Raw genomic sequence first — 12,625 nt, 5'->3', positions numbered from 1 at the left:
CACACATAACACAACTCTGTTATTCTGTTACATACTTGTATATGTGTGGTAGATAATTGGGTATGTATCTGTTTCTCTATATAACTTTTTCCTTAACATGGATAGAAGAGCTATTAGCTATTCTGAGAGATCAACAGCATCAGTATTAGTCAGGTATTTCTATCAGTGCCCTTAAATGTGTAATTTGTGCATCTTATTTTCAGTTATTATAATGTAGTATGCTCTTTTAATGTAACCTACAATTGTAGTTTGAACAGTATAATAACAGATTGAATTTAATGTACTGTTCTCATTTCACCATTCTCTGCCCTTGTTCCTTCTTTCAGCTTTGGACAAGCTTAGCACTCAGCATCTGTACCATCCAACTCAAGTGGAGATTGTACAGTCCAATGTTGTGTTCGACATCAGCAGCTTGATGCTATACGGTACTCAGGCTGTGCCCGTGAGACTGAAGATTCTGCTTGATCGACTGTTCAGCGTCTTGAAACAGGAAGAAGTGCTGCACATCCTTCATGGCTTGGGTTGGACTCTTCGCGACTATGTTCGGGGTTACATCCTTCAGGTAGGAGCCCTGTTTGCAAACAGGTAGATAGCCCCAGGATTCAAAAACCAAAACGAGTCACTATTCCTTTTGTTCATTGTCTCCCTTATAATGTATTAGGTATGTTGGATGTTACTGGAATTGAGGGGAAATAATGTTACCGAAATGTGATTTTTCCTGAGTACAGGTAGTCCTCGACTTACGACCATAACTGAGTCCAACATTTCTGTTGCTAAGTGAGACAATTGTTGAGTGATTTTTGCACCATTTTACGAGCTTTCTTGCCATAGTGGTTAACTGAGTCACTGGAGTTGTTAAGTTAGTAACATGGTTATTAAGTTGTAGGATCCAATCTGGGTCGGTCACCAGGACCAGAGGTTTTCTCTTCGGACTTGTGCTGGAGCCTATTTTTAGGGAACTTCTCTCTAGCAGATGGGCTCCAGCACGAGTCTGGAAGCTTGAAAGGCAAAACCGCTGGTCCCGGGTGACCAACTCAGATTGGATCCTGCAACACTATTCTGGGACACACCTTCATTCGTGGTTATTCAGTGAATCAGATTTCCATTGACTTTTCTTGTCAGATGATCACAAAAGGTGATCCCATGACCCCAGGACACTGCAATTGTCACAAATATCAGTCAGTTGCCAAGTGTCTGGATTTTGATCACCTGTCCATGGAGATGCTCTAACAATCGTAAGTGTGAAAAATGGTCATAACTCACTTTTTTTCCAGTGCCATTGTCATTTTGAATGGTCACTAAATGAACTGTTGTAAGTCAAGGACTACCTGCAGTTTGAAAAATTTGCCAAAACATTTCTCTTGTACATCTTTACTGCATAGCAAGAGCTATAAGACTTGCAAACACTTTTAGGATTTCAATGTTTCGTTCTGAAATTAGTACAATTCCTAGCCCTCCCACTTAATGTTATTTAAAATAGAGGAATTAACAAAACACTGTCCTTATGGTGAATCCATTTGTGAAGATTATTCACTTTTGCTTTAAGATTTTTCAGAATAGCTTACTTCTATATCAGGGAAAGTAAGGAACAACATTTATTGGCTATTGTCTGAGATATGGATTATGCCATAATTGTATTCCATTTGAATATCCTGGTGACTTACGCTTAAGCATAAATGTGGTGGCTGGAAACTGCTCACCCTTATTTAAGGATGCAAGTATGCAAGAAAGATTTAGGATGCATTTGTGTATATAGTTACCTGAAAATAAGTCTCACTGGCCTTCTGAACAGGTATGCATAAGCCTACATTGTTAAAATCCTGCAATACTGTACACTAAATTGAAAAGGACCAACTTTAGCCAAATTGTGAATTGGCATTTTTGAAATTATCTTCAGGTACATGCGTACAAAACTGAATGCTCAAGGGAAGGTAGAATAATCAAATTATTATCTATAATTGCATATTATATTTAAACAGAACACAGTGATTGCAAAACAATAACATCCTGTGTTTAAATAATCACTGTGTCTGGAGGTAATGTAAAACCATGGTTTAATGTTTCAGAAATAAGCATCTCTCTAAGCTTGCATGCTTTGCTGTAATGCATGTACATGGTAGAGATTGGAGACTTCTGTTTTAGATTATCTGCAGCTTAGTCTGTAGCCTGAGCTCTAAGATGGTTCAATTTGGACAATTTGGTCAACTATGTTTTAGCTACAAGTGCCCTTGGCTTGCTTTTAAGTTACCTTGTCACCCAAATAGACTGCAGAGTTTCTTCCAACCAGAATAATCCAGAAAAAGCTTAAAATAAAACATTGGTTCTCCTTCTAGCTTATTCTGGCAAGAATAAGCCATTGTGTGATATTTGGGATGACATGGACATTTATAAATAAGCTATGTTTGCAAGCCTCAACTCAGAAAATGAACTTCTGGCACAATCACATCTGAAGTACAATTACCTAAGGAGGCATCATCTGAATGCAAACTATGTGTTTTATTGAAAATAAGACGACTTTATTAGCTACAGTTTAGGGTTATGTTTGAATTGACAGGGACTAGATGCATTCAATATCTTTTTTTTTTTTTTAAAAAGAGCAATAATATATTGTTCAAACGACTGCCCCTCGAGAATGGAGATTTCTGAAGTTTGTCACTCAATGACTCCTATTCCTGTTTACATGAAAGCTATGTATAAAACAGGAACACTACCAAAAAGGAATTAGTGGAGGGGCTGATCTTGATTGATCTAAAAAAAATATGAGCGTGGGCAGATTTTAATATATTTTTAATTCTAAAAGAGTTCATGCTCCCCAGGCAGAGTCAGTTCATAATCGGTGGGTCTTCCTGGACCAACAGCTTCTGCTCAGGAGAGCCTTTGAACTCTCCATCTTGTTGCAACCAATGGAGCAGGAGCCTGATCACTGTCCCACATGCCTGTCATGTCACATGCGAACTAGTTTTCATTGGGCTGCCATGAAAACCAGGCAGAAACTTCAATCAACCCAGACACCTGTGTCTTAGACAGTTATGGGTGCTAGTTGATTTGCTTACGAATTAATATTAATTGTTTCCAGACACAATTCAAAGTGTTGGCTGTTAACGTTACTATCCTACATGGCTTAGGATTTGAATATATGCATGGTTTCTGCCCACTGTTACGTTTTGGAAGAGAAGGCGCTCTCCAGGTCTCTTCCTGAGGACCATCATCTGCAGAATAGTTCCTGTTCTCTAGAATGGAAGTTCAGATTCTACATGGACTTTTGAGTTTTCAAAAAAGCAATTTAACCTTAGCTTCTCAAGCCTGCATTCAGGGTCAGAGATACTCTCTTGAGTGTTGCATGGGACAGCGTTATTAGCAATGCTGAGGGTATTTTGCTATATATTTTGTTTTTAACTATCTTATTGGACCACTTAGAGCCATCTGTAATCGGGATAGCACATAGGTCCAATAAATAAATAAAGACATATGAGCATACATTCTTAGATCGGGGATCACCAGAAAATTTCAGGATTGTCATTTTGACATGAAAACTAGACAAATTGGAAAAACATCCTGAAGGAGGAAATGGTAAACCACTTCACCACGATTGCCAAAAAAATTACTATCAGGAGTCAAGTTTGGAAACTTTATTTACTTATAAGAATTATTGCTGAAGTCTGTTTGCCCCAGCGTTATAGTTTGCTGAAGAGTCTTCTTGTTGCTGATTTTTTTGAGTCCTGCAGCATGGTCTACTATTAGAAGTGGATAGAAGTGTTTGATTTGTTAAGAAGTAGACCAGAATTTGTTACAAGTTAGCAAGCCTTTTTTGTTGTTTGTTTTAAAGAAAAATATTTCTGATCAGTTTATATTTAGAAAGACAAATTAAGAGAAGGAGCAATGCTCTGGACTTTTCATGTTGGTGAAGTTGTATGACCATGCCAAGATTCCAGTTCACCGGACGAAAGGAGATTAAAAATTCAAGTACATAGCTCACTAACATATCTCCAAATGCATATCTCCAAAATATAATATAGAGGAATAGGTCCCACTTCTTCAGAAAGCACACTTTTGACCTGTTGGAGAAGCATGTTGAGGTGTATTTAACCGTGATGTTTTACTAAGACTGATATAGCTTGGGTTTTGTTGTGTATTTGTTGTTTTATATATTCTACATCTGATTATTTTTTTTTAGTAGAAGTGAAATTGAAGCTAGTGGAATGTAAATTTAGAATACGTTTCACCATAAAGATCAGATGACGGGTTTGTTCTTAATAACATTTGCCTTTTGTTTTTATCCTAATTCTACAATTATATCTCTCAGTTTTGGATGAGCTGAGCTTATCAAATGGAAACTAATAAGCACATTAGAGGGGGTACTTTATTAGTAACCTTTCAAGTCTTTAATCAGTTGGCAGTTGTCTACATGTAAAATTATAATTCTTTTTTTCATTGTGCGAAAACATAGATAGGTGCTTTCCCATACACTTTAGATTCAAGTATATCCCTTCTGCTCACAGATGTACATTTTTCTCTTAAACAATGCCATGTGTGCTTGTGTATTATAAATTCTTAGGGTCTGAATAATGTTGCTTAAAAGGTGAAGGAAAAGACTAGTATCCTGATAAGTGGATTTGGTTTCTACATAGTGCTTTTAAAAAATGCCATTTTTTTTCTCCATATGAAATGTTCAAAACTCCAAGATTATATTCTGTAACTCCTGCGTGGAAAAGGAAGCTTGTGCTGAGTCAATGTTGCAGGAAGAAGCCAATATTTTATTTTTAAGATACCTGCTAGAATGGCTGGGCATGAGCAGGATGGATTTGCGGACAGGAAGCTGGGTTAATTTGTTTCAACAAAAACAGGCAACATGGTACTTCGATGACATCTTAAAATCCAATCATATCATTTTAACATTATCTAGGTGTCTGAATTCATTATACTACACCTTTGGGCCCTCCAAAAGTTCCCCAATACAGGTAGTCGTTGACTTACAACCATTCATGTAGTGACTATTCAAAATTACAACGGCACTAAAAAAAAGTGACTTATGACCATTTTTCACACTTACGACCATTGTAGCGTCCCCATGGTCATGTGATCCATATTCCGATGCTTGGCAACTGGCATGTATTTATGATGGTTGCAGGGTCCCGGGGTCACGTGATCATGTGACCTTCTGACAAGCAAGGTCATGTGACCTTCTGACAATGGGGAAGCCAGATTCATTTAACAACTGTGTTTAGTAACACAGTTAACAACTGCAGGGATTCACTTAACTGTGGCAAGAAAGTTCGTAAAATGGGGGGCAAAACTCACTTAACAACAGTCTTGCTTTGCAACAGAAATTTTGGGCTCAGCTGTGGCTGTTGTTCAAAGAATGTGTGAGCTGAACTGTTACTTTTCCATCCTGTGTCTTTTCCAAGAGATCAGTATTGACAATGCAGTGGTAAGAAGGCGAGTTTTCCTTGCCCTTTTTTTCTAGCAGGCTTTAAAAATTAGAACTGCACCATGGAATGAATCCACAAGTAAGCTATTCTCTCAGCTTTGTGGTAATGTCTACAAGGCAAAGTTATCAACCATGAGTCACATAGCTGAGCAGTGTAAAGGTCTATAAAACACCATTAGGTTAGAGGTCAGTTTATCTGGGTAAAGTTAAATCATACTGTAGCCTTCAAGGCTTCAGAATGATTATTAGATGCAGTAACTCTTGTGTTGCATATTAATTCAGTTTAAAAAGAGAATAATTATCAAGGCAAGTTAAAACAGATGTAGAAGGCTTACCACATATTAACTTGGTTAGCAGCTGGCTTGCAGGCAGAGTTGTGGGCAAATGAAGGAATATGGTAAGTGACCGAGGTAAGTGCAGTTATTACTTATGTTCTGAAATATTCTGCATAAGCAATTTGGAAAAAAAGAATTATATTGCTGTATGCCTGTAGAGGATAATATGCAAAAAAACCCCCAAATGAAGCTCCACTATTATGAATATTTACTATATTTTATTTTTTTAAAAGCAATGAGCAGAAGGTTGCACATCTATAAATTATACACCAAACTGTTTCATTTATTATACTTATCATTGGCTTATTTTTTTTATTCAGTTAAACCCTCGAGCAGACATAAAATCCTCAGTTGTATGAGCTTTGGTAGAGCTTTAAATTTTAGTAAAACCAGCCTTACACATTTTCTTAAATTTAAGCAAAAGCTAATAAAACAGAAACATAGCCACCCAGAGTTGCTTTGATAGTGAGATGGGGGTGGCATATAGATTTATTCAATAATTAATAAATAATCATGCATTGCTTCTTTATAAAAAATGCTTCCATTCACCAAGGAAGGAATGAGGGTCAGTGTGAAGTTTCTTCTTTGTTTAATCTGAGACATATTCTAATGAAAGCCAGTGTAGTATAATGGTTAAGGTACAGATTAGAAACTAGGAGACTGTGAGTTCTAGTCCCGCCTTAGACACAAAGCCAGCTGTGTGACTTTGGTCCAGTCCCTTTCTCTAAGCCCTAGAAAGGAGACAATGGCAAACAGGTACACTTCTGAAATCTTCCCAAGAAAACTGCAGGGAGTTGTCTAGGCAGTTGCCAGATGTCAACATTGATTCAAGGCAAACACAACCTCCAATGGGAAAGATCCCTGTCTGAAATAATGGATAACTGTTGCCAACCAGAATACACAATCCTGGGTGACTGGGTCAATTGATCTAAGAATAACTTAGACCAGTGATGGCGAACCTTTTAGAGACCGAGTGCCCAAACTGCAACCCAAAACCCACTTATTTATCGCCGGGTGCCAGGTGGGCGTGGCCCACTGGGTGGACGTGGCTGTGGTGGTCATGGCAGACTGGGTGTGTGTGGCCAAGGTGGGCATGGTCACCTCGATGTTGATCATGGGGAGGGATGCCTGTGGGGGCCAGGCAGGGTTGGGGCAGATCCAGGGGTCTCTGGCAGGTAGGGCGGTGGGCAGGAGGCTCGTCCTGCGGGGTGAGGCGAGGTAAGGCGAGGCAGGGTGGGGGTGCCATTGTCGCAGGGCAAGGCGAGGCAGGGGCCGGGGCGGCTGCTGCCTGACACCATCAGCCCCCACATACAGATGCCAGCGAGCGCATGGGGGCCGACAGTGTCTGTCAGCAGCTCCACAGCCCGCCGCCAGCAGTTCAGAGAAGCTGCCTCTGAGCTGGACGGCCAGCCGACAGCTGAGGAGGCGATGCAGTGGGTTGTGCCTGGGAAAAGGAGAGCATGCGAGGCCAGGAGGGATGGGATGGGATGGGGGGAGGGAAACAAGCCATGCTGGGATGCATCCGGCCACATGGGACCTCAATGAGTTAGTAGGCGGCTGGTTGAAGAGGGACGGTTGCCATCTCCTGGGCATGGCACGCGTGCCCACAGAGAGGGCTCTGAGTGCCGCCTCTGGCACGCATGCCATAGGTTCGCCACCACTGACTTAGACTATTCTGAAATCTGATTTGCTAGGAAAAGAAATTTTATAATAATTTATCATGTAATTCCTAACAGGTTTTACACTCAGGTAGGATTGTTCTCCTGAATCAAGTTATAATAATTTTATACATTCCTTGATGACTCAGCGGTTAAAGACATTGAGCTTGTCAGACGGAAAGCTCACAACCTGGATTTGAGACCAAGCATCGCACGATGGGGTGAGCTCCTGTTACTTGCCTCAGCTCCTGCCCATCTAGAGTTCGAAAGCTTGCAAATGCAACTAGATAAATAGGTACCACTTTGGTGGGAAGGTAACAGCATTCCTTTCCAGTCCATATAGTCATGTTGGCCACATGATCACAGAAACCTCTTCAGACAATGCTGGCTCCATCTCCTAAGAAAGAGTCGGACATGGCTGGACAGGGGAAACCTTTACCTTTTCCTTTAACATGGATTTGGAAAAGTCGTAAAATAAGAGAGAGATTGGGTGAATTTTTCCAAAATGGAAGTTTAAAAGGCTTTTATATATAGAAGTCCAGAGTATTTAGGCTATGAATACCACGTGAATGCCAACAGTAGATAGAGCTATTGCTATTATGCTCTCTTTGGGGATTTATACTATAACACAAGGCCTTATAAAATAGTGGACTTTTTCCTGGCACATCAAAAGTTGTAAGAAAAAGTTGGCACTGCCCCCACCCTCCAATCCACTCCCAAAGCCCAACTTTGTCTTGGATCTTCATTCAAGCAACAAAAAACAAAGGCAACACAGTAGCATGCACTGTGTGTGCAGACCCCAATGCTCTGCTATGCCCCCCATACCGCCATACAAAATCTCTTGGAAGAAAAAGATCTTAATTACAATACACTGCAATAATCCTTTGATTCCCCCTTTCTGCATCTTTTTGAGAATATCTTTGGTAGAATATTTGATAAAAGTAGAGAGTTGGTTTTTAAGGCTGAAGACTGTTGAAAAACTGAAAAAATATAGCAATGTACATGCATGAATGGAAATATTCCTGATATATACTGAAAACAGTTTTGCTAATTATAAAAGGCCTAAGTAGGGTTGGGCTGAATTCAATCTTGCATGGCCTTTAATAATTTTTTTTCTTAATATTCTTGCAATCCATTGATGTGCGTTAAATTTATGAGGCAAAACTGCCTGCTCAGGTATTTTTTAACTGCTAAAGCATAAAGTCCAATTATTGGGGCAAAACCTGTTATTGAAATCCATACTTAAGCCAAAAACATGTGTGTTTTCCTTTTTTTTCTTACATGTGCCATTTTTTAACAATATTATTCAGCTATTAGGATCCTAGCTGGAGATAAATTATAATTTTATTTTAAAATAATTTCATGTTTAGTATTTTAAAAAGGAGACTTACTGTAATTAACATCACATCCCCTAAAATGTAATCAGTCAAAAACTATTTTGATACACTGAATCTGAAATTTTAACTTTTATTTTCAATAAGAAAAGAATATTTAATGATAACATTGTTTGAGGCTAGCCTCGAATATCAGTGAATTAGTATAAATAAATAATTTTATTTTTTGACAATGTCTGCCTTGGAATCTGAGTTTTATGTTGCTGATGTTAAGGCAGATAAGACAGATAACACCCTATTTCTTACCTTTAGAAACAACGTTTATGCTACTACAAATAGCAATAATAGTAGTTTGTTATAACTGTTTAGCTTATATTTTAAATTTGGCTTTCCTTTTTTTTTAACAGCTAATTGAGTATTTTATTCTATACTGGTCAGTGACCAAAATAAACTTTAAAATGAAACTGATTAATTGTATGGGTGAACTAATGATATGAGAATAACCCAGCAACTGTTTTTTTTTCTGGAGAAAACAGGCCAAGGAAAAAAGGAAGGGGGAAAAAGAGAAAAACTAAAAATCTGGGCCCAGAGTTAAAAATGGAAAGGTCCATTGTATCCTAATAGATAACTCGCTCCCAATTACAAAGTAAACCAAATAAAAAAAAATATCGATACAGGTTTGTGATACTATATTTTTATAAAATAAAGGGAATTGGATACCAAGTTTATTTTTTATTTGCTGCCCTTTGTAAAGATTGGTATATAGCCAAGGTTGCCTACCCCTGGTATATAGGAATAGATTTACAAACAAAAAAGATATATCTGTAAGGCTGTTTTGATATGATTAGCACACTGAAATTGAATTTATAATATTAGCAAAATAGACCGAAAGGTGCTTTTTCAAAAGGCAACTGGATTTTCTTTTTCCTTGAAGACGTTTCGTTTCCCATCCAAGAAGCTTCTTCAGTTCTGACTGAAGTATATTGTGCAAACTCTTTATTTGGATGTGTTCTAAGGAAATCTGAATCCCCTTAAAGCCAGCATGAACCATCTTCGTTGGAATGTTTTAAATGTGAAATCCAGTGCAGAAATACATGTGAAAGGATCATTTTGTAACTCGTGTGATTTCTAAACATTTATGCTTACATGATATGGTGAGGTGTTTTTTTTTTCAGACTATTTGAATAGACATGAGCTTTTCTTGAATTTTTTTTTCTTTTATAAATTCTTGGAAGTTAGAAACTGGTTTAATTTATTTTAGCTTGTCACTGGTTCTGGCTTTAGATAATTATGAAGCCTAGGACTATATAGATTCCCCTGCTAAGGGACTTCGGAGAATCCCTTTTGCCATCTATCCGGCATCCATTGATTTAGTGCTTTTCCTTGATGTCTAAGGTGGGGGGAGTGGGGAGGTCATTTTTCCTTCCAGCAGTAATCTTTCAGTGAGATTCTAGTGTCTGTCTTGTGTAATAATAAGAAATAACAGTGATGTGTGAATGTCTCTTATTAGAAGGCGTAACTGTCATTAACACTTACTGTCACTCTCAAAGTAGACTGAGTAGTGCATCTCCAAGAGTAGTAGGAAACAAGACACTTATATTCTGAATATATTGAAAGCTTGTGTGCTCATGCTTATAGAGTAATTAAAATTATTTTGCATTGTAAGGTTTTAAATCAACAGTGTTTGCCCTATATACCTCTGATGGGTCAGTGGGCCTGAACAATTACATTTTTGGTATACAGTAAAAAATTTGCCAAAATCCTAAAATTACAGGATTCTTTCCTCTTTCCTAATTTTTATTAAAAAAATAATATATAGAACCTCTACATGTTGTAGAAAAGATGGACTATATTTGTGTGAGAGGGAGAATGCACAAAGTGAGATTCTTGAACAGGGGATTGTGATCTCAATTTTTGTACCCCCAATGCATTGGCAAACATGCTCATACATTTTTAGTACTTATTTTGGAGTACTATGTTATTCAAACACATTTTCTTCCTTGTCTTACGTTCCATGTACGGTGAAAACATTTTCTCCATCTTTTTTGGACCTGGATTTCTAATATGTGTAGTTATCATGGCAGATAAAGAGGTAGAATGCTTCAGATCACTATGAATTTTACAGCACTATGACATTCATAGCATTATGAATTTTTATTAGTATTCTTTGTTACATAGTGCATAGTAGACTTGGTAAAGCTCACCCTAAATCTGAGGATCCTTTCCCAGCGTTGGCATGATATAAAATGTCCACCTTTGTTTCATGGTCCTTGTTCTTGTCATTTTGGGCCAGAAGATTAAACAAGATATTGATGGCCACAATTGGTTCCAAGTACAAAGTAAGAGTCAAGAAGCAAAAGTAGATTTAGTTATTTAGCTTATGGCACTTTTTTGTCTATGTTGATTGGCATTATTTCGATGGTTGGTCCGACACCTCTATATGCTAAGCCCTTAGAAGGACTGTTTTCTTGAGATCTTCACATAGTGATGTGTTTTAAGCCAGGATATCATAAGGATTGTCTGGCTGCCATTGTGGAAGAATTAGCCTGCTCTATCTCATTACCCAGGGAACGCCTGAGTGTAGGATTCCTATACTCTTCACAGAGGCTTCTTCTTTGTCCCCTAGCAAAAGTAGAACTGTACAACACAATGCTAAATATGTGAGTGAGGACAGAAAGGAGTTTTGTCTGGAAAATGTTCAAATAATTTTGGCAGGAATAAGTTTGGCGTGTTTCCAGGACTTCAGTGTATTGACTACTCTGACACAAATTACATGCTAGTGATTTTTTTTTTTTTAGCATAAAACGAATTCTTAAAGAAAAATGATCAATCACTAAATAGTAAATTTGCAAAAAGCAGATTTGCATAAAGTTAGGAAAACACACACACACACACACACACATACACACACATATATATAATTGTCTCTGCTTCCCCCATTCTCCTTTGCAATTGACTCTTGGTGGGTTACGTAAAATATCCATGTACAATTACAATTGTATAATACAAAGCAAAAGTATTAGAAACACCAAGAACTCGGTTTTGTGGTTTCTGGTCTGTGAATGACTAATAAAGAGACCCAGTTTGATCTAGTGGTTAAGGTACCAGACCAGATACCAGGAAACTGAGTTCTAGTCCTGCCTTAGTCATGAAAGCTGGCTGGGTGATGTAGAGCCACTCTCTCAGCCCAACCCACCTTTTAGAGTTGCTGTTGTAGGGGAAATATGAGGAGAAGGGTGATCACCCCCTGGAGTTATTTAGAAAAATAATAAAGGCATGATTAAAAAGAAATCTTAAAAAATATTTTTAAAAACCCTTTATCTCTTTATAACCCAGAAAGAATGTTCACTTACCAAATAGAATTTTTCTTATTTATCCTGCCACTCAGAAAATCTCTCTTTAGCTGTAAATTAACACACATCCAAAAGTACAGAAGCCATATCAGATATTGTGATCAGGCTGAGCCAGCAAGATTCACTTGGACCCAGGGAGAAAAATGATCAAACATGTTTTGCAGACTATTTGGGGAAAGAAGTGCTTGTGAAAAAAGAAGAAAAACTAATTCCTCAATTCCCATAGACTGAAAATCTCTTAACCATGATTTTATGTTGGGATACAATGCCTATGAATACAAAATACAGTATCAATCTATTAGGGAAATTCATTAACAAAAAGTACAGATAGTTCTCATTTAGCTACCACAATTGGGACTAACAACTCTTGCTAATTGAAGAGGTTGCTAAATGGGAAATTAGGTGATTGTGACTTTGTTTTCCTTTTCTCCATCCCCCCCCACCCCGCTTTGGAATGTTTTCCCCAATTCTGAGATAGCTAGAATGAAACTTGAAACAATTTCACATTTTGAAATGC

At 37.9% G+C, this 12,625-nt stretch overlaps 1 protein-coding gene across 2 annotated transcripts in view; it reads left to right on the top strand.

The window, feature by feature from the left end:
- BNC2 (basonuclin 2) overlaps positions 1–12,625 on the top strand; it is a 293,974-nt gene that overhangs the window by 182,032 nt on the left and 99,317 nt on the right. For both annotated transcript variants that reach the window (XM_015816710.2, XM_015816709.1), the window contains one exon: positions 327–562. In XM_015816710.2, the coding sequence (XP_015672196.2) occupies positions 327–562 (236 nt within the window). The remainder of the gene's footprint in view (positions 1–326; positions 563–12,625) is intronic.

This window comes from Protobothrops mucrosquamatus, unplaced genomic scaffold, assembly GCF_001527695.2.
Source record: "Protobothrops mucrosquamatus isolate PMUCROS unplaced genomic scaffold, P.Mucros_1.0 scaffold483, whole genome shotgun sequence".
NCBI classification, from domain to species: Eukaryota; Metazoa; Chordata; class Lepidosauria; order Squamata; family Viperidae; genus Protobothrops; species Protobothrops mucrosquamatus.
Note: the sequence above shows the minus strand (reverse complement) of the source record. Positions and strands in the feature narration are given on the sequence as shown.